General features: G+C 42.0%; 1 protein-coding gene across 2 annotated transcripts in view; it reads left to right on the forward strand.

Annotated features, from left to right (window-relative positions):
• The first annotated feature begins 5,116 nt into the window (after nt 1-5,116).
• LOC311224482 (galactocerebrosidase) overlaps nt 5,117-22,947 on the forward strand; it is a 33,172-nt gene continuing 15,341 nt past the window's right edge. The window contains exons 1-7 of one of the 2 annotated variants that reach the window (XM_084309497.1): nt 5,117-5,222; nt 6,975-7,043; nt 8,570-8,633; nt 11,399-11,512; nt 12,544-12,683; nt 13,677-13,715; nt 14,850-14,977. In XM_084309497.1, the coding sequence (XP_084165623.1) occupies nt 11,419-11,512; nt 12,544-12,683; nt 13,677-13,715; nt 14,850-14,977 (401 nt within the window). In that variant the 5' untranslated portion in view covers nt 5,117-5,222; nt 6,975-7,043; nt 8,570-8,633; nt 11,399-11,418. Of the gene's footprint in view, nt 5,223-6,974; nt 7,044-8,569; nt 8,634-11,398; nt 11,513-12,543; nt 12,684-13,676; nt 13,716-14,849; nt 14,978-18,915; nt 19,047-22,947 lie in introns of both variants that reach the window. The other variant, XM_084309496.1, reaches the window with a different exon arrangement.

Here is a 22,947-nt window from a genome sequence, read left to right on the forward strand (position 1 = left end):
ACTACCACAATATAGACTAGAGGGTTCATCTTTCACTACCACACTACAGACGGTTAACCCTTTCACTACCACACTACAGCAGGTTAACCTTTAACTACCACACTACAGCAGGTTAACTTTTAACTACCACACTACAGACGGTTAACCCTTTCACTACCACACTACAGCAGGTTAACCTTTAACTACCACACTACAGACGGTTAACCCTTTCACTACCACACTACAGCAGGTTAACCTTTAACTACCACACTACAGCAGGTTAACCCTTTCACTACCTCACTAAAGAAGGTTAACCCTTTCACTACAGAAGGTTAACCCTTTCACTACCTTTCACTACCACACTATAGAAGGTTAACCTTTCACTACCACTACTATCCTTACATCCATCTCGAAAGTCATGGAAAAAATATTATACGAACAGGTCGAAAAGTACCTCGCGGAAAAAAATCTAATCTACGAATTCCAATCTGGCTTCAGAACATCCCACTCCACTGACACATGCCTCCTCTATTTAAACGACCACATCAAACAAGAGGTGGATGCGGGCAAATACTGCGGCATGGTCATGCTGGACCTACAAAAGGCCTTCGACACTGTCAATCACTCCATTCTGATTGACAAGCTAAAAGCAATTGGTTTTGATAGCCTATCAGTGAGCTGGATGCAATCCTACCTGGAGGGGAGAGAACAGATGGTAGAGGTAAACGGTAACCTACCCCCCCCCCCCCCCCCCCCCCCCTCCCAGTGAACTGTGGTGTTCCACAAGGAAGCATACTAGGACCGCTACTGTTTATGCAAATGACATGTCGTCAGCTTGTGACTGCAACTTGTTCCTGTTTGCAGACGACTCAGCCCTGCTGGTCCCTGACAAGAACAAGTTACAGGTTGAAAAAACCCTCAGCTCAGAACTCGGCAGAATCTGCACCTGGCTCGCTGATAACAAACTATCATTACACCTGGGTAAAACAGAGTCCATTCTCTTCGGATCAAATAACAAACTCAGCAAGACAGACTGCTTCTAAGTTACAGTGGGTGACAATATTGTCACAAGGAAAGATGAAATTACATACCTAGAGCCGTACTGTATTGTACCCATTCTGCAATCTGTTAAATAAAGTTTTCATTAATTCATTAATTCAGCCTAGGCTTCTAGCTATAGTACCTTCTACCATTATCTGAATAAAAAAAAAAAAAAAAAAAACAATAAAAAAATCTAACCCTAACTAACCGTACTGTCATGCACTTGTCCTAATAAACTAACCTACACTGTAGCACTCAACACTTTGATGAACATTGTTGCTCAGCTGATAGAGTTGTGCCCTTCCTGATGGCTTGTCGTACAGAACTTGTAAGTCGCTTTGGATAAAAGCGTCAGCTAAATGACTAAATGTAAATGTAAATGTACCTTGTCACTCCATAACAGTTAGCCTAGGCTTCTAGCTAGTACCTTGTCACTCCATAACAGTTAGCCTAGGCTTCTAGCTAGTACCTTGTCACTCCATAACAGTTAGCCTAGGCTTCTAGCTAGTACCTTGTCACTCCATAACAGTTAGCATATGCCTCTAGATAGTACCTTGTCACTCCACTCTAGACTAAGACTGAACTAAACAAGTATTTTTTAAACTGGTGATAAAGGAGATCACCTGAATAACACCGTATCAAAGGGAACATTTATATGAACATTTAGTCAGAACCTTAAGTGAGGTGGAGTCCAGTGTTCAATCTGGATGTGAACTGAGCTCCTTTGAGATCCTACTCTGAGCCCTGAGCTCCTCTTCATCATAAAACCACCCTACTCTGAGCCCCGAGCTCCTCTTCATCATAAAACCATCCTACTCTGAGCCCCGAGCTCCTCTTCATCATAAAACCACCCTACTCTGAGCCCCAAGCTCCTCTTCATCATAAAACCATCCTACTCTGAGCCCCGAGCTCCTCTTCATCATAAAACCACCCTACTCTGAGCCCCGAGCTCCTCTTCATCATAAAACCACCCTACTCTGAGCCCTGAGCTCCTCTTCATCATAAAACCACCCTACTCTGAGCCCCGAGCTCCTCTTCATCATAAAACCACCCTACTCTGAGCCCCGAGCTCCTCTTCATCATAAAACCACCCTACTCTGAGCCCCGAGCTCCTCTTCATCATAAAACCACCCTACTCTGAGCCCCGAGCTCCTCTTCATCATAAAACCACCCTACTCTGAGCCCCGAGCTCCTCTTCATCATAAAACCACCCTACTCTGAGCCCCGAGCTCCTCTTCATCATAAAACCATCCTAATCTGAGCTCCTCTTCATCATAAAACCACCCTACTCTGAGCCCTGAGCTCCTCTTCATCATAAAACCACCCTACTCTGAGCCCCGAGCTCCTCTTCATCATAAAACCATCCTAATCTGAGCTCCTCTTCATCATAAAACCAGAACTTAATCGGCGAGATAAAGTCCCTTTTTCAGCACATATACTCCCCATACGCAGATTGGAGTCTGAACGGCACGAGACGACGCGCAAATGAATGTTGAATGTTCCATCAGAGCGGTGGAGCTTGTGGTGGCTATAGACCACTGCACTTAAATATTTAGTCTACCTGGAGACCAGTGTTGCGTTGTTATTATGGACTGAGCCGGCACGCAGGATAATGACGCCGCGCGCACGCGCACACGCACGCGCGGCCCCGCGCGCATGCGCATATGTTCCCTCGCGCACAATAATACACTTTGTTTGTATAGCCTTTCATACAGAAACTGCAGCTCAAAGTGCTTCACAACAGAATTAAGACAGGCATAAAATGAGCACATAAAGTGCAGACATATAAAATCAGTTTTTCACATTAGGATCTAACATCCCAACAGGCAACCTTGTTTATGGTTTGATTCAGTTTTAATATAAATAATAAAAATAAAGAGAAGATTCATTAATTATCTACTCAGTCCCGAAGTTTGTGATGTAGATATGGAATGTCCCGGGTTGCTGCTGTTTGCAGAGTGTGTTGTTGTCCGGGGGTGAGTGGTGGTGGGTGGGGGGTTGAATCAAAACAGTTGTCAATTCGGAATTGACCAGTGGCGAATCCTTATGGAAGCCAACGGAAGCCATGCCTCCCTAATATTAAAATATGAATTAATATCAAATATGAAATATGAAAAAAAAAAATATATATATATATATATAATTTTTTTTCATATAGTTTACATTCTTTTTCATCTGTGCATCTGTGTTATAATTTTTTTTTTTTTTTTTTAAATGTCTCCCTCTTCTCCTTCTCACTCCCTCTAACACACTGTCAGCCTCACTATGCTCACTGCAGCAGGAGAGGAGGCAGATGGTAGGTCTCTTTCTCCAGGCTTCCAGCATTATAGAGTCCAAATCCGATCCTAGCCAATCAGATTCGAGCTGACTGCCACACCCTAAAAGTTTAAAACGGGGCTGTGAGAAGAATCATGAGTGTGGAATCCCCTCTGCACACCTCCCCTCTGCACTCTGAACATTGTATTAACCCGTAACTGTTTCCACGGGCCGAATATTGCCCCGATCCTCGCGAGATTAAATCCACGGGGACCTCTCGGCGTGCCGAAGCTTTTCCTAAATCACTTCCATCATCGAAAACGAGGGGAAAAGGTCGGCTCGCGACCCTGAAAATGTCGCGTGATTTTAAAAACGCTGTATTAAGTGAGCCTATTATGGGATCCACGCGAGCTTTCTATCGTGGAAACATCTGGGCGTCCCGCAACTTTTACTGATTCACATGTAGCCCCTAAAATGCTTAGAAAAGGAAAACAGAAAGCGTGGAATAAACTCGCCGAAACGGAAAAGTGTCCCACGGGCGCGCCGTGATTCCGATCCGTGTGAAAATATTCACGGCCATAGAGGAGACCGTGGGACACCTTTTTGCAACCGAATATGTGTCTCGAATTTGCTCCCACGCGGCGCGCAAAATCGCGCAAGGAAAAATTGGACCAAAAATTAACCAATGCTCCAGCAGTATTAATGACCCTGATGTAAACAAGACAAACGTCTTTCTCTGGTCTGCACTGTACCCATTCTGCAATCTGTTAAATAAATAAAAAGAACGTTTGACTGGCCGCCGAGCCATACTGTAGTGTACATGGTGACTGCTTGACTTTAAAAAAAAAAAGAAAAAAAAAATTATTAATAAAAATATTTAATAATTTTTTTTTAATAATCTTTTTTTGGCTTCCCCTGTTATTTTACCCACGCGACGCCACTGGAATTGACGGCTGTTTTGATTTGGCCCTTCGTTCGCCGTCGTTCACCTTTGGACGGCGGTGCACTCTGTGGGCAGCGGCAACTTGGGACGTTCCATATTTACATCACAAAGAGTCCCAGACTGGTTGAAGACACCAGCCTATAGCGGCTATTGTTATGATAATGCGAGGTAGCGCCGGGGCCCGGGAGGCAGGTAAACACAACGAGCCGAGTCGAGGGCAGCGCGTTCTCGCGAGCGCGTGCATGTGCGTGCACGCGCTTCTGCTCAAATCTTTAATACTCAGTGAGGTAGCTACCCCGTCCCATGAACAACGCATGCCTGCTGGAGACTCAATGAGGTAATTGTAGATGTCGCCATAAGACGCGTCTCTGGCCATTGAGTGGGATAATTTTTCCATTATCCTGTTTGGCTGAAAGGACACTGGCCACGGAAGCAGGCACAAGCTCCCCCCCTCTGATGGAACATTCAACATTCATTCGCACTGCGTCGCGCGCCGTTCAATCTGCGCATGCGTATGGGGAGTAGGTGCTGAAAAGGGGACGTTTAGCTCGGCCGATTTCGTTCCGATCGATTTGGAATGGGTCGCGCCGTGTTCAGGAGATTCAGGCGTATATAAAAGTCTATTGGATCATGTCTCCAGCACCCCCACAGCCGTAGCTGCAGCCACTTACATCAAGGCTCTCATCGACATTCATTCATTTGCTCCCCCGCTATCTCATCCGTGAGCTCAATGTAACGCGGAAGTGCAGTGGTGTCACGTGATATCATCAGAGGGCGTGGCCATCGGTGAACTCGTGATACTCCACCACGTGACACACACACGGCAACAGTGTGATCCCTCGTCACACACGGAGAAGAGATGATGGTCCCCGTGTTCCTGTGCTCCATGGCGCTGGGGTTGTTGGGGCTCCTGGACCCGTGCTCCTGTGAGGAATACGTGCTGGACGACCGGGTGGGACTGGGGAGGGTGTTCGACGGCATCGGAGGTCTGAGCGGCGGCGGGGTGAGTTGTAGTTGTAGTTGTAGCAAAACAGATCCCAGGTCTGTGTTTTTAAACGTGGGTCGCTTCCTGTTTCACAATTACATTGATTGATTGATTGAAAAGTTTATTAACAGATTGCAGAATGGGTACAGTACAGTACGGCTCAATACATACAATTGTTAAGGAGATGCAGACCAGAGAAAGACTTTCGTCTTGTTTACATTCAGGTCCCCCAACACTCATCAAAGTGTTGAGTGCTGTAGTAGGTTAGTTTATTAGGACAAGTGCATGACAGTAAGGTTAGTTACAATTAGTTTTTCTTTTCTTTTTTTACTCAAGTCGTGTTCAGTATTAATAATACAATCGACCAAATATATCAAGTTTGCTTTGATTTGTCACATATAAGGTAAATGTACATTACAGTGAAATGCTTGGTTCTGTATGAGCCTCCTGAGAATGTGCTTCAGATACAGTAACAAAAGTAAGGAAAAGAGGAATAAGTCCCAACACTATAATACAATATACAAACTAAAGTGCAACTAAGTACAACGAAGTAAACATGCAGATAATGAGGTACAAAATGCAGACAATGAGGTACAAAACATGAAAACAACAACAAAAACTAAGAAAAGGCCAAATTATGTATGTATGTATGTAGTGCAAATCTATAATAGATAAATATGATTTAGTGTTTCCAGTGTCTAAAAAGGGAGTGTTTTGTGCATGTGGATGTGTGTGTGCAATGAATGTTCCTTTAGTGAGTGAGTGAGTTTACACATGCTCATTTCTTTAGTCGGGTAGAGTTGACTTGATTTTATTTTATTTTATTAGACATTTAAAAAAAAATACAAGATTCCAGAAAAAACGCCAAGGATGCCACACAAAAGAGTCTAGACTTATTTCCATTGTGGTCCTTGGTCTCAGACAGACGAGCGATACAAAACATGACCACAAATAACAATTTGACAACATAGACATGAACATTTTAAATGCAGAACAAACCGTACTAGCCACAGACAACATTTTCATGCATTTTTAAATCTAGTTGTTGACATTGTCGAGGAGTAGGTGAGGACAGTAGGTGAGTTTACACCCAGTTGCTCCAGACACTGCTGTATATTCAGACAGATGTGGATACATATATATCCGGTAAATATAAATATATATACACTATTATTGTACATGGCTATCAATTGAGTAAATGACAGTGAAGACAGTAGATAGGTAATATTAGGTATACATTGAGTATAAGACTGTTTAGTTTAGGATCCCCATTAGTTGTTACACAACTAGGGCTGGGCAATTAATCGGAAAAAAATCGCGATCTCGATTCATAGACCTATGCAATCTCATTTCTAAGTTATGACGCTTTTTTTATTAAAAAAAAGTTGATTAAATTTTTTTTTTTACTTTTTACATAACTTTTTTAACGATTTTATTGAAAAAATAAGAATCGTGAGAGAATCGTGATCTCAATTCTTAGAGAGAAAAATAGTGATTCACATTTGAGCAAGAATCGCCCAGCCCTAATAACTAACAACTACTCTTCCTAGGGTCCTCTCAAAATAACATAACAACACATTCAAACATAAAATAATTGTACAATCAGAATAAAACAATACTCCCATGCACATTGTCCAAGCAACAACACCGAAACAAAGAATAATAATGACCGTAAAGATCTACAAGTCTACATGAATGAAGCTCCACAGAAGTGGAGAGGTCACAGAGGTCAAATTGTGTTTAATGTTTTACCTGTCCATTTCTTTTTAGGCCACGTCCCGCCTCCTGGTCAATTATGCAGAACCATATCGTAGCCAGATATTGGATTACCTCTTCAAGGTTTGCTGATTTCGCTTTTTGGGGGGTATATGAGAAGGCTGTACACTGACTGCTGACTACTGTACACTGACTGAAGACATTCAAGCTTATTCTACATCTCATTACAATGCTTTTTAGATTAGATTAAAATGTATTGTCATCCTACAGCACAAGTACAGCACAACGAAAAGAAGTTTGGCATCCAACCAGAGTGCAAATGTAACAGTAGTAGTAATATACAATGTACAGGCGATTAAACTGGATATACAATATATTAATTAGTACTACTGAGTAATAGTGCTAATCAGATGTATGTACAGAGTTGTAGTATTAATATGTACAGTGATACAGTGATGCATAAGACATTATGGTAGTAAGTCATACTGCCCAGCAGTGTAACTAGGTAAGGGAGAGTAGGTACGGGATATGTATAGATATCTAGTACAGATTATATGTAGGTTTGTACCGACAGATATATATACAGAATATATATATTAGGGCTGACCTTCGATTATTTTTTGTACATCACTTTGTTTAACTTTGTCAGTGCTTTAAAGTTTAAACCTTTTTAAATCTTAGACAAACAAAACACTTTGCTTTCATGAAATATTGTAAGCCGTCATTTGAGGCTTTATAAAAGCAGCACAATGAACACAAATCTGTCAGTGCCGAGTCCGACCTCATCTTAAATAACAAACAGTATTGCTTGTTGTAATTAACAAAGAGAGGCAGAGTTGATTTTGCAAAGAAAAAAAAAATCATTCTTTCTTTCATTTATTTTTCTTTTTTATAATCAAATTTAATTTTCATATTCGAATCCCATGCCCAATGAACGAAGCTTCGAAGTATTTAAGACAGCCCTAATAATATATATATATATATATATATATATATATATATATATATATATATATATATATATATATATATGCAGTAAATAAATGTGTATATTATATGGTATATACAGCACTATTGTACATGTTTAATGGGTTATATGTAGGGATGTCCGATATTATCGGCCTACCGATATTATCGGCCGATATCGGCATTAAAATGTGATATCCGAAAATATCGGTATCGGTTTTCAAAAAAAGAAAAAAAAAATCTTTTTTCTTTTACATTTCTATAACCTTTATTTACCCAGGCAAGCAAGTAAGAACAAATTATGATTTTATTTATTGTGAAAAGTATGCATAATGTTGTGTTAATTCCACAACAAGAGATATGTAATGTTAATTACCTGAAATTATTCCATTTTTTGGGGGGGAAACCCTGCATATATCGGTATCGGTTGATATCGGTTTATATCGGTATCGGAAATTAAGAGTTGGACAATATTGGTATATCGGTATCGGTAAAAAAGCCAATATCGAGCATCCCTAGTTATATGCAAGTGTATAAGTAGGTAGATAGAATATTTATATATGCAGGTACATTCAGACAAATATGGATATATACCGGTATATGCAGTAAATATATATATGTACTATGTGTATATACAGCACTATTGTACATGCTATCATTTTGCCCCATCTCTCCATCTTCAGCCCAACTTCGGAGCCTCCCTGCACATCCTGAAGGTGGAGATAGGTGGCGACGCACAAACCACTGGTGAGATCAAAGTCCTCTTTAACCCTTTCACTGCCACACTACAGAAGGTTAACCCTTTACTATCACACTACCGACGACGGTTACCACATTCTTGCAAGAAACTTGAACTTGAACTGCCGTGTGGCAGTGAAAGGGTTAACCTCCTGTGTATTGTCGCATTGAAAGGGTAATACAATAAATAAATTGGTTAGACTAGAAGTCTTTATTTGTCATGCAGTTTAACACACACGCGCGAGATGGGCGACCCACAGGAACACACGAGTCCAGTCCTTTCGATTAGCCCCACCGTTCATTGTAAACAATGATGCATGTAGTTACTGTGTGTTGTTGTAGCTACCGGTTAATTTGCGATTTTTTTATTAGTTTGTCATGACAAACCAATTACATAATCCAACATATGTGTAAAGAAACAACATATTCCAGTTAACGGTATATTTTCTTAACGATTCGTTACGGCGAAATCAATACTTCCATTTGTATAAATTGCGTTAAGCGGAGCTTAGTATTCCTGCCTGGCTGAGGAGCTTGTCGCAGCTCATGCGCATGGGCGCGCTCGGCCAATCAGAGCAACGCGGAAGGGCTTGTTGCTTGCCGAAAGGATACAAGCGGTCTGGAGACACTCACAGTCAGCTCATAATGTTAAATGGTGCATTTATATAGCTGCTTTTACGATTTGTTCCTCACATTTTACCCATTCACTCACTGATGGTTCAAGGTGCCAACTATCTTTAAAAGAAAAAGGAATAGCCTACGTACAGTATTATACCATATTATAATTAAAGGTGCTGTGAGTGGTATTTTAGAGTTCTCTCTCCTGTTTGGATAAAGTGGGAACGGGATACCAGAAAATGTATTTTGTGTTTACTGCAGAGCGGAGGGACTGAGGGACTAATACATCAGTGATGGCTGTCAGAATGTAGAGCTATTATTTTAACATGTAGACCACCTATTTCAACAAATAAATGCCACTTACAGCTAGGGATGTCCCGATCACATTTTTTTGCTCCCGATCCCGATCATGTGATTTTGAGTACCGGTATCTACCGATATCGATCTTTCCAGATCCTATCAAAAAAAAAGAATTATTACATTTCTTTAGCCCAATTTCTCACATACATTCACCCTGAATGTTGACGTTATCCAGGTGAAAAGTTAACTTCATTCAAGTGAGGCATTGCAATCCTTGACATAAATCATTTGATGTATAATTAAATCAAAGGAAATGCGTTTGGGTCTGAGAGTGTGGCTGGTCTGCCGTTCTGCAGCTGGATACTATTGGTTTGTTTTGGCAAAATTCTTCTGCTCTGTGTGACAATAAATAAATGAATGATGATATGCAATTTAAAACCAAAACTAAGGCCTCAGTATGAGTTTAAGACGTGAACATGGTCATGTTTGTTGAATAAAAAAAAGAATTGCTATTTTTTGCCGATCCCGATCTTCGGAAAATTACGTGATCGGCCCCGATCACGTGATCGGATCGGGACATCCCTACTTACAGCACCTTTTAACTACACAGAGTAGTAACTTATTATACTTTCTCCAGATCTGGTTTAGGCTACTTTCACTACCACACTAGTACTACAGAAGGTTAACCGTCTGTAGGCGTCTATATTTATCACAGCCGAAGAGTGCAAGAGCGCTTCCGCATTTTGCCCTGATTGGCCCCGGTAACGCCCTCCAAATGCCCATTTTCTTTTCCCCCGCTCAGACGCCCAAATGGAATACATGTATATTATCGCGATGCGATAACGTTATTTTCCTGTACATTGCAACGTTAACACAACGCAGCTGTCAACTGTACTTTACATATTATGGAATACATGTATATTATCGCGACACGATTCACTCGCAACGCCATAACGTTATTCGGGCATTCATAAAATGTATTGAATGAAATTGATTGAATGTTATTACCAGATTGCAGAATGGGTACAATACAGTACGGCTCAATACACACAATTGTTAAGGGGATGCAGACCAGAGAAAGACTTTCGTCTTGTTTACATCAGGGTCCCCCATTTTCAATTCATCATGACATTTATGTGATCGCCTGCTGCGTCCATCGCGTGTATATATATACCGTATTAGTATTAATAGCATATAGCAATAGCAATATATAGCAATAGCAATTAATGTGATTGACCAGCGTTAATGTGTGCTAATATGGCGTGTTAATATGTGATTGACCAGCGTTAATATGAACCAAAGGCTTTGGCTTTAATATGGCATATGGCGCGTTCTGGCATCTGTGATTAATGGGGGTCTGAACCGCGTCGAACCAAGCGGCGACCTCATGCGCATGCGCGGCGAGCACCTGGGCGAAGGAAAAGGAAATGCGCATTACCGTACTGGCGTATGGCGAAGGATGCGGAAGCGATCTTGCACTCTTCGGCTGTGATAAATATAGACGCCGTCTGTAGTGTCATAGTAAAGGGTTAATTCTTTATTCTGGCTCCTTGCACTCAATATAACTGTTTGTATTACAATCATATTCCAACTTAACTGAATGCACACGTGTGTGTGTGTGTGTGTGTGTGTAGACTACTGTACTATTACAGGTATTGAAATGAACAATGCAACTTCCTTATACGAAAAAAAAGAAAAAATTGCATAATAAAAAATCAATACTTGCCGTCCTTGTATCGATACAGTATCGCCACGCAGAGTATCGCGATACTATACTGTATCGATATTTCCCCCCCCACCACTATGAACTAGGCTAGCTTGGTTGACGGAGTTGCCGCCTTCCTCCTTCTCCTCAGATGGAACGGAGCCCTCTCACATGCACTACGAGAACGACGAGAACTTCTTCCGTGGCTACGAGTGGTGGCTGATGAAGGAGGCCAAGAAGAGGAACCCAAACATCACTCTGATAGGTGAGAGAGGCCGTATCACATTTTTTTATTTTTTTTTATCTACTTTTTCTCCCATTTTCTATTTTTCTCCCATCCCAATTTCGTATCGTCCAATTCTACCCTCCCCTGTCTCGAACGTTGTTAGGCCATGCCTCCCACTGGCCGGCTGCAATGTGGACTAAGCCTTACATCACGAGTCCCCTCCGGTACTCGAGGAAGCAGCAGTCACATCTTTTCACCTGCACAGCGCCATCTCTCAGCGTCGGGGGTCTGCGTTTGGAGGGCACGCCGCCCCCGTCGCTTCCTGATTCTGCTGCGCAGGCGCACCAACCGACCTGTAGGAGTCGCTGTCCACAACGTCCGATCCCCACCCATCAGCTTCCCACCCTCTAATACTGCCAATTGTATTAGTATGAACGACCAGCCAAGCTGATAGCAATGCGGAGAGCTGGGCTCGAACCCAGCGTCTCCTGCATTGGTGGTGAGCGCCTTGCCCACTGCACCACCTAGCTGCCACCGTATCACATCTTTACCACACATCTTAAAGGAAAACTCCCAACATTTTGGGAAATTAGCTTACCGTCTTCTCCAGAGAGAGACAAGAAGACCGATACCAGTCTCCTCTCTGTGCGTTGAGTAGAAAGCTATCTGGCTGCACATTAGCCTATCTTAGCACAATGAATGGAAGCGGACATGACTGGGTAGCCTAGGCATTGTCCAACTAACACCTCTCCCGAAGGCTACCCAGTCGGGTCCGCTTTTTTTTTTTTCTTTTTTTTTTTTACATTTATTTAACCTTTTATTTACCCAGGCAAGCAAGTAAGAACAAATTCTTATTTAATTTATTGTGAAAAGTATGCATGATGTTGTGTTAATTCCACGACAAGAGATATGTAATGTTAATTACCTGAAATGATTCCGCATATATCGGTATCGGAAATTAAGAGTTGGACAATATCGGTATATCGGATATCGGTAAAAAAGCCAATATCGAGCATCCCTAAAATAAACATTTGAAATGTGTGTGTGTGTGTGTGCGTGTGTGTGTGCAGGGTTGCCGTGGGCCTTCCCAGGCTGGGTAGGGCACGGGAAGAACTGGCCGTACGACTTCCCAGACATCACCGCGAACTACGTGGTGTCCTGGGTGATCGGCGCCAAGCAGTACCACGACCTGGACATCGACTACGTCGGGGTGCGTATGGATGTGGCATCTTAGTCCTGTTCCAGGCGTCTTCAGTAGAGGGGTGTAAAGGTCGACGTATCCGTACCGAACCGAACCGTTTCAGTGCGTACCGTACCGTACCGAACGGCTGTGTAGTGTAGGGCTGGGCAATTCATAGACCTATGCAATCTCATTTCTAAATTATGAAATTTTTATTTTTTATAAAGAAATAAATATAAATAAACAAATTATGAAATTTTTTCTTTTACTTTTTACTTTACTTTTGTAAATGATGACGATTATTTTTTATTTTTATTCAACAAACATGACCATGTTCACGTCTTAAACTTGGTTTTGGTTTTAAATTGCATATCATCATTAATTTATTTATTGTCACACAGAGCAGAAGAATTTTGCCAAAACAAACCAATAGTATCCAGCTGCAGAACGGCAGACCAGCCACACTCTCAGACCCAAACGCATTTCCTTTGATTTAATTATACATCAAATGATTTATGTCAAGGATTGCAATGCCTCGCTTGAATGAAGTTAACTTTTCACCTGGATAACGTCAACATTCAGGGTGAATGTAATGTGAGAAATTGGGATTAAAAAAATAAAAAATGTATTTGGGTCTGAGAGTGTGGCTGGTCTGCCGTTCTGCAGCTGGATACTATTGGTTTGTTTTGGCAAAATTCTTCTGCTCTGTGTGACAATAAATAAATGAATGATGATATGCAATTTAAAACCAAAACTAAGGCCTCAGTATGAGTTTAAGACGTGAACATGGTCATGTTTGTTGAATAAAAAAAAAATGTAAAAAAAAAAAAAAAGGCAGATTTTTTTTTTTTGATCCCGATCTTCGGAAAATCACGTGATCGGATCGGGACATCCCTAATGGTAACGCTGTACCATTGTTTTAGGGAAAGCCCTGCAAGTGTTGATGATGGTGAGTTGAACTAACTTTTACACACAAATAATTTTGCTTTATGACTGAAATGCACATTTTCGTCAAAAACCCAGATTTGGAACGAGCGGAACTTCGACAGCAAGTACATCAAGGTGAGACTAACCTCTTTGACCGTGGAATGTTCTTCTGCATCTGCATTCATAATAACACAAGACGGTATCCCTAACCCTTTGGTCTTTCTTAACTTGGAATCGGAGTGAAAAACAGCCGCCAACATTCGGTCTTTAATCCCACAAGAGATATGGACACGACCTCGTGAAATCAATAGCAAATGTAGTATGAAATACAAAGAAATTAGGGCTGGGACATTATCGCATTAATTGCGATTAATTAACTACAGAAAGAATTAAAGGTTTAAAAAAAATGTATGCATTTAATCCCATGATGATTTTTCTTTATTGTGTAAGAAGAATGTTTCCTTTCAAAGGAGACCAGACTCATGCATGTGCTATAAGTATAACGTATAATAAATCGCAAATGACTTTTTTTTTTCTTAGTCTGGTTTGTTCATACAGAATACTGAAAAAATAAGGGAAATTGAGATCAATCAAGAGTTTTTTTTCTTCCAATGGTCAACTGTTCTGGAATGTACTTGAAAGTACTGCGTTTTACTTTTACCTCGAAAGTGCTTGAGTTTACAAAAGGTCCTTTGCGCTATATATATATATATATATATATATATATATATATATATATATATTATTCCTAAAATTGCTGCACTTTGTTAAAAATTGCATTGATCTGTTGGTCTGTGTAGTAGCTAATACAGGATTTTGCTGCTTAAACGTATGTATAATGTATATCCATTGATTCACTCGTATACCAAAATGCACTTGAATTGAAAATGTTTGCTTTTCGCATCAAATAATGATATGCGATTAAAATGTGATTAATTTCGATTCATTACCCCTTTCACTGCCACACGACAGAAGGTTAACCCTTTACTATCACACACAACCGACCGCGATGCTCCATGATTAGCATCATTAGCTCCGCGGATAGTAAAGGGCTAACCTTCTGTATTGTCACAGTGAAAGGGTTAACCGGCTGTCGTGTGTGGCAGTGAAAGGGTTAATTAACTATAAAGTCTAGAATTAATTCGATAAATAAAAAAATTAATTGAGTCCCACCACTTAAAAAAATAAATAAAAAATACAACAAACCGGTGCAATAGTCGCCCTGGCGGCAGCTGGGTTCGCCTGAGAGCATGTCCTTTGTCGCCAAAGGTGCTCCGGAACACGTTGGACAAAGTGGGCTACACGGACGTTGGCATCATTGCGGCGGACGGGAACTGGGACGTCTCCAACGCTATGGCCGGCGACCCCTACCTCAACGACGCGGTGCAGGTGGTGGGGTGAGTAGGGGGGTGAGACAAGTACAAGGCCACAAGTAAACAGGTGGTCTAGGGCTGGGCGATTAATTGATTTTCGATTAATTCAAATGAATGATCTAGGATGACGATGATCGATTACATTTTTTTTTATAATAATTTTATTTACCTATTTGACAAAAAGTGATTATTAATCCCAATAGGGCAATTCATTCTTGTCTGATGATCAAGAGGCAAGCTTTATTTGTTTTAAGTGAATTTTGGTGAAAAAGCAATTATTGCACTATTAATCCCAATAGGGACATTCATCTTTGTTTGATCAATAGTAACCTTTTATATATATATATTATATATATATTTTTTTTAAGTGAAGATTGGTGAAAGTTAGGTTTGCACTTCAATCCCAATAGGGAAATAAATCTTGCTTTGATACATTTTTCGTGTCAAATTAAAACAAAGGTTATTTGAATGATTTCCTAGGCGTTTCTAGTTTTCGTGATTTACCCGGTGGCTACAACAACACACAGTGACTACATGCGTGTTGTTGTAGCCACCGGGTAAATCGCGATTTTTTTATTAGTTTGTCATGACAAACCAATTACATAATCCAACATATGTGTAAAGGCACAACATATTCCAGTTAACGGTAAACATTTTTAATGATTCGTTACGGCGCAATCAATACTTCCATGCGTTCGGGACCTCCATGTTTTGGGGGTATTCATCAGAAAAATCGGATCCGGGATTCGGCTCCCATCAGTCGGGCAAGAACTGCGGGTTTTCAGCCTCTCTCCTCTCTCCTGGAGCTTAAGGGGGAGCTTAGTATTCCTGCCTCTGAGGAGCGCGTCGCACGCTCGGCCAATCAGAGCAACGCGGAAGCGCAAGTTGGTTGCCTAAAGTGTTCACGCGGGGGGAGACATCGAATCCTTGTGTCGCAGATGCCATCAGGTTGTTATATGATTAATCGAATAATAAAAGAAAATCGATAGAATAAGCAATAAACTAATCGGTGGGGGGGGGGGGGGGGGGGGGGGGCATCATTCGGTTAATCGATAAAAATAAGCGTTTACATGCAGCCCTACTTGAAAACAACGCTTGTGATAGGAGGGTTCCAGAAAAGCAACAGTTGTAATTGGAGGCTCAAGAAAAGGGGGCGGGTGCTTTTGAGGTAGGTCAATTGAATGGACCAATCACCTGCTAGTAAAGGGTTAACTGTGATAGTAAAGGGTTAACCGTCCATAGTGTGGTAGTGAAAGGTTAACCTGCTGTCGCATGGCGGTGAAAGGGTTAACCGTTTGTTAGCATGGCAGTGAAATTAACCGTTTGTTAGCATGGCAGTGAAAGGGTTAAAGGTGAATCGGGTTCTTGGATTACTGATTCATATAACACGTGAGTTTGTCAGAGGAAAGCAACAGTTGCGATTGGAGGCTCAAGAAAAGGGGGCGGTGCTTTTGAGGTAGGTCATTTGAATGGACCAATCACCTGCTCCGGCGTCATTAAAGGTGAATCAGGTTCTTGGATTACTGATTCATATAACACACGTGATGCAGGGTAGGCAGAATCCTCACCTGGGTCTCTGTGGGTTGCCTTTTCACAAGTTGTTGATCTCATTTTGAGTCATAATGTTCAAGCAAAGATTGTAAATAATACTGTAGCACTGGCTTTTCTAGCATGCAAACGGATTATTTTAATGAACTGGAAAGAACGCAAACCGAACTGCTTCAGTATGGAGAACTGGCGCAAGGACTTCATGGACTTGCTATCGATGGAACAGGCTGCTCTCTCTCTTCAAGAGAGTGATAGGCCCGATGGCCTTCAAGGTCCCCTGAACTTTATTAGATCACTATCTGGAATATGTTTGTGCACTGAACTAGGGCTGGGCGATATAACGATAACGATAAATATCGCGATATATTTTAATAATTGATATCGAATATCGAAATAAAAAAAAATCGAAAAATCGTTTTTTTTTTTTTTTTTTTTTTTTTACCTGCAACAGGGCAGTTTTAAAACCAGAGACAGTGGACAGACTTGTCTTTCTTGCCTGCAACTTAAAGTAAGGGCTTTGCTTGTCCAAATGACAATACTGACCAAATTCAGATTTCTTTTTCTCTTGTCCATTTATTTTGTTTGCTTTCTAATTTAAAATACAGTTTGAAACCGTCTGTACACAGTAGGCTATGTGTGCTAGCAGAGCTAGTCTCCAGTCGCGAGTCACGGTGCACATGTGTGGTGGTTTGTCCACCAAAAAAGCGCCAAAAGATCGAAAATAAACTAGCAGAGCCAGAACTGTTCAACTCCTCTGGAGCCACAGCCAGCAGAGAAGCCGGTTTACTTTAGCTTTTAAACCAGCTGCAGCCTGAGAACTGGAGTGTGATGGGATGTAACACTAAAGATGGCGGCAATGACAAAGAATTGCTGCAAAATAAACATACATCTGTTGTTAAAAAAAAAAAAATGTTTTTTTTTTTTTTTTTTTTTTTTTTATACTTATAACAATTCGATAATTATCGATATCGAGAAATAAAATAAAATTATCATATCGTTATCGCGATATGATTTTTTTCCATATCGCCCAGCCCTACACTGAACCTTTGTAACACTCTGCAACCCCCCCCCTCGCCCCTTGTTGTTATTGTTATTATTATCATTTCTTGTCTTGTTTTGTCGTGTATGTATTGTCTTGTTTGAGAAAAATAAAAAACTTTAAATATCAAAAAAAAAAAAATGTTCAAACCTCGATTGGGCAATAAATAAGACATTCTGATCATTTATGACAAGTGGTTCTCAAACTACGGGTCGCGACCCAAATTGGGGTCGCAGGTAGGTGAATTGGAAAGTAAAAAAAAATTCAAATAAAAGAAAATAAATATATTTTGGCTAAATATGCCTCGTTTTATAAATGTGTATTGATAACATAGTGCTGTAATTACATTTTCTAATAAATATGCATGATCAAGTTCAACAACGTGTGCTTTTATGTTGATATTCCTTAATTCCACGTAGAAATTACGCAATATATTGAGTGTGGGGTCCCCAAAAAAGAAAATCCTAAATAAAATGGGCTCACGGTATGAAAAAGTTTGAGAACCCCTGATTTACGAAACGCATTTTGCTTTGTTGGATCACTTGTGGAGCGCTCTCGGTGTTGGTGGCTGTTTTTCCATCGGTGGCTGTTGAGAGTCAGAGGCGATCGTTCAATAATAAACTAACAGGATGGACTGTGACTGAGCATGACAGTGTCGTCATCACTAGGGCTGTACCCAATGTCATTTGTTTACATTCAAAGCTTCTATTGTAGTTTTCGAATGAAGCTTCTCTCTCTCTCGCTCTCTCTCCACCTCTCTCTCTCCCCCCCAATCTCCCCCCCCCCCTCTCTCTCCCCCCCCTCTCTCTCTCTAAATAAACCTCTTGATTCTCTCTCTCGCTCTCTCCCCCCTCTCTCTCCCCCCCTCTCTCTCTCCCCCCTCTCTCCTCTCTCTCTCCCCCTCTCTCTCTTTCTCTCTCTCTCTCCCCCGCTCTCTCCCCCTCTCTCTCCACCTCTCTCTCTCCCCCTCCTCTCTTCCCTCTCTCTCGCTCTCCCCCCTCTCTCTCGCTCTCCACCCCTCTCTCTCCTCTCTCTCCCCCCCTCTCTCTCCCTCTCTCTCTCTCTCCCCTCTCTCTCTCTCTCTCTCCCCCTCTCTCTCTCCCCCCTCTCTCTCTCCCCTCTCTTTCTGTATCTCTCTCTCCCCCCTCTCTCTCTCTCCCCTCTCTCCCCTCTCTCTCTGTATCTCTCTCTCCCCCCTCTCTCTCTCCCCTCTCTCCCCCCCCCTCTCTCTCTCTCTCCCCCCTCTCTCTCTCCCCCCCTCTCTCTCTCTCTCTCTCTCCCCTCTCTCTCCCCCCCCTCTCCCCTCTCTCTCTCTCCCCTCCCCCCCCCTCTCTCTCTCCCCTCTCCCCCCTCTCTCCCCCCCCCTCTATGCTAGCTGCTGCGCTACACTCTGGATAAGAGTGGCCTGCAGAGGGTCAGGATCATAGCCAGTGATAACCTGTGGGAACCCATCACCTTCTCCCTGCTGCTCGACCACGAGCTCAGCAGGGCTGTAGACGTTATAGGGTAGGAGCCCCCCCCCCCCCCCCCCCAAGGAACTGTGTCTCCATTGTGTAGTAGGGATGCCCCGATCGATCGGCCAGCCATCGGTATCGGCCGATATTCACGAAAATAGCTGGATCAAGTATCGGTTAAAAAAATGATTTTTTTTTTTTTTTTATATATAATATAATAAGAAATAAAATAAGAAATAACTTCAGTACATTTATGTCTGTGTTAATTTGTTACATTTAGTTTCACTAAGTTAGGAAAGTAATGTTTTAAGTCGAGCCTAAAAGAGTGATCCCAGTCTCTTCCACACAGTGAGGCATACAGTTTATTAATTGAACAATGGGTATTTACATTTAGTCATTTAGCTGACTTAGTTCTGTACGACAAGTCATCAGGAAGGGCACAACTCAGCTGAGTAACAATGTTGGTGCTACAGTGTAGGTTAGTATATTATAGGACATGACATTAAGTGCATGTCAGTAAGGTTATTTAGGGTTAGATAATCTTAAAAAAATTGTTTTATCTATAACAAAACCAAAAACGATCGGTATGGCTCATAGAAGATCGGCGATTGGTATCGGTGGCAAAAAACGTGATCGGGGCATCCCTAGTTGTGATGCACCGCTTGTTTCCATTGTGAAGCATGGCTTGTGTCTGCGCTAGGCTTGGGCGGTATCATTTTTTCCATACCTTTCTGACATCACACCGCACTATGATGGTATGACTTAAAATATAAATAAAAATAAAATAAATAAATTATAATAACGATTTTCCGGGAGTAAACACTTGATATCTTAATCATAACCATAGTTGCAAGACGTTATAATGAAAAGGTCTCGTTATCTTTTTTCTTTTTTTATTAGACACCGACTATCTTTTATTTTTTAACAGTTTTTATTCAGAGAGTATATATCCACAGTGATACAGTATATTCACATGTCACATGCTCTTTGTTTCTTTTCTTTTTTCTTAAACATGGATATCGAATATCTCTCCCTCCCCACCCCACCCTAAATAAGAAAAAAAGGAAAAGAAAATACACATACAAAATAAAAATAAACAAATGGATGCAAAATAGAAGATTAGAATCCAATTTTAAGGTCTCGTTATCTTGCATCGTTTCTACATAAGCACACGTTAATTTACATCCACAACATAACTGTGGTATCTTAAGATGCAAGACGCTTATATTGAAACGCTTTGACATTAGGGCCATTCTTTCAACCTAAACGTGCACTTTCTTCAACCTAGAACCTAAACGTGCACGCGGTTCGAACCTAAACGTGCACATGCAGATACAATCTGCCGTTTGATACGGCGCGGCGCACTTCTCATTACGTCGCCACACAATCCCATTCTACTTCCCCAATCCTCAGTGAACCCGGAAATACCGTCATCTAAAATCTAAAATGGCCGCACGTAAACTCGAATTCCTTAGCGACCCGTGTTACCAACGTAAACAGAGAGTGCACAGCGCGCACATACGAGACACACGGATATGAAACGAAATACGGAACAAATAACGTACAACGGAGGCTGAAATGAGACCAACGTGACTCGCGACGGTACACATACAGACGCACAAAATGTTATCGGCATTGATTAACTGATAATCAAAACCCAGCCGAAGCCGTTAACCCTTTCACTGCGACGATACGGAAAGTTAACCCTTTCACTGTCGCACGACAAAGGGTTAACCTTTTCACTACCACACACTACAGAAGGTTAGTGTGATAGTAAAGGGTTAACCTTCTGTAGTGTGGTAGTGAAAGGGTTTATAAACCCCTGTACCGAATCACCGAAGCCAATACGCACACACACACAGTCGAACTGGAACGGTTTACCAACCATACACTCCCGGCATTCACAACTCGGGACAATTATCCATACGAACGTCCCACGCTCTAAGAAAAGATATTCCGCACCCTCATACGTTTCATCTTTCATACGCTTAACCATACCCAAACAACGTGTTCCCGAGTCCACGTTCACGCACGTGAATCCGTACTCTCAAAAACGTTAGAAAAACGCATCCGAGGGCGGTCAGGTGGCGTAGCGGAGATTGCGTTTGTCACCAACGCCGGAGACGCTGGATTCGCCTGTTCGAATCCAGCTCCCGGCGTGTCAGCAGCTTGGCTGGCCGTTCACACTAATACAATTGGCTGTATTAGAGGGTGGGAAAGCTGGCGGGGTGGGTCCTGGTTGTTGTAAACAGCGACTCCTACAGTTCGGTCGGGGCGCCTGCTCAGCGCGGATAGGATCTAAGGGGGGTAGTGTGATCCTTCCACACGTTACACCCTCTCAGTGAGAGTCCGCACTGCCAGGTGAAAAGAAGCGGTTGATTGGCTAGACGTGTGTCGGAGGAAGCACGTGGTAGCCTCCACTCTCCCAGACCGACTGTGGGGGGTAAGTGCGCAACGACCAGGAAGGGGATTGGGAATTGGCATAACGACTAACATTGGGATGGGAGAAAATCGGAGGAAAAAGGAGGGGGAAAAAGATCAATAAAAAAAATAAAAACGCATCCGATACCATAGTCCACAATCATCCGATGTCTGGAAGTTAAAACACACTGTAACCGGCCAAAAGCCACGGTCCATCCGACCTTAATAAACGGACGGCCACCGGTCCATTATAACGGCGTTCTATAACGTCGCGTCGTAGCGCACAGTCGCACACTCTGTGACGTCACGCTCGCTGCGACGATCCCATCTAGAAAGAGACTCATCTGTATTTTTGACCGTATCGAAAATCATGCCGTCGGGATTTCTAAATACCCTGGTATACCGTAACACCGCCCAAGCCTCTGCTGTGATGCATGGCTTGTGTCTCTGCTGTGATGCATCATGGCTTGTGTCTCTGCTGTGATGCATCATGGCTTGTGTCTCTGCTGTGATGCATCATGGCTTGTGTCTCTGCTGTGATGCATGGCTTGTGTCTCTGCTGTGATGCATGGCTTGTGTGTCTGCTGTGATGCATGGCTTGTGTGTCTGCTGTGATGCATGGCTTGTGTGTCTTTGCTGTGATGCATGGCTTGTGTGTCTCTGCTGTGATGCATCATGGCTTGTGTCTCTGCTGTGATGCATCATGGCTTGTTGTGTCTCTGCTGTGATGCATCATGGTTTGTGTCTCTGCTGTGATGCATGGCTTGTGTCTCCGCTGTGATGCATCATGGCTTGTTGTGTCTCTGCTGTGATGCATCATGGCTTGTGTCTCTGCTGTGATGCATGGCTTGTGTGTCTCTGCTGTGATGCATGGCTTGTGTGTCTCTGCTGTGATGCATGGCTTGTGTGTCTCTGCTGTGATGCATGGCTTGTGTGTCTCTGCTGTGATGCATGGCATGTCTTTTTGAGATGCGCGTCACTAACCAAATTTTTTTTTTTTTATATAATTTTTTATTTTTATTTTTGATGTTCACATTTGATTACATTTACACGCTGAATCTGTTTTTTTTTTAATCTACGTTCACACTCCAAGCAAAAATGGCTTTATTTTTATTTTTATCATATGCGACTCGGATCTGATTATTTCATGACAGTGTGAACAGGTTAACCTTCTGTATTGTCGCAGTGAAAGGGTTAACCTTCTGTGTTGTCACAGTGAAAAGGTTAACCTTCTGTATTGTCGCAGCATAATGGTTAACCTTCTGTAGTGTGGTTGTGAAAGGGTTAACCTTCTGTATTGTCGCAGCGAAATGGTTAACCTTCTGTATTGTGGCAGTGAAAGGGTTAACCTTCTGTAGTGTGGTAGTGAAAGGGTTAACCTTCTGTATTGTCACAGTGAAAGGGTTAACATTCTGTATTGTCGCAGTGAAATGGTTAACCTTCTGTAGTGTGGTTGTGAAAGGGTTAACCTTCTGTAGTGTGGTAGTGAAAGGGTTAACTGTTTGGTAGCCTTAAAGGAAAACTCCAACATT

This window comes from Notolepis coatsorum (genome assembly GCF_963971535.1).
Source record: "Notolepis coatsorum genome assembly, chromosome: 3".
NCBI classification, from domain to species: domain Eukaryota; kingdom Metazoa; phylum Chordata; class Actinopteri; order Aulopiformes; family Paralepididae; genus Notolepis; species Notolepis coatsorum.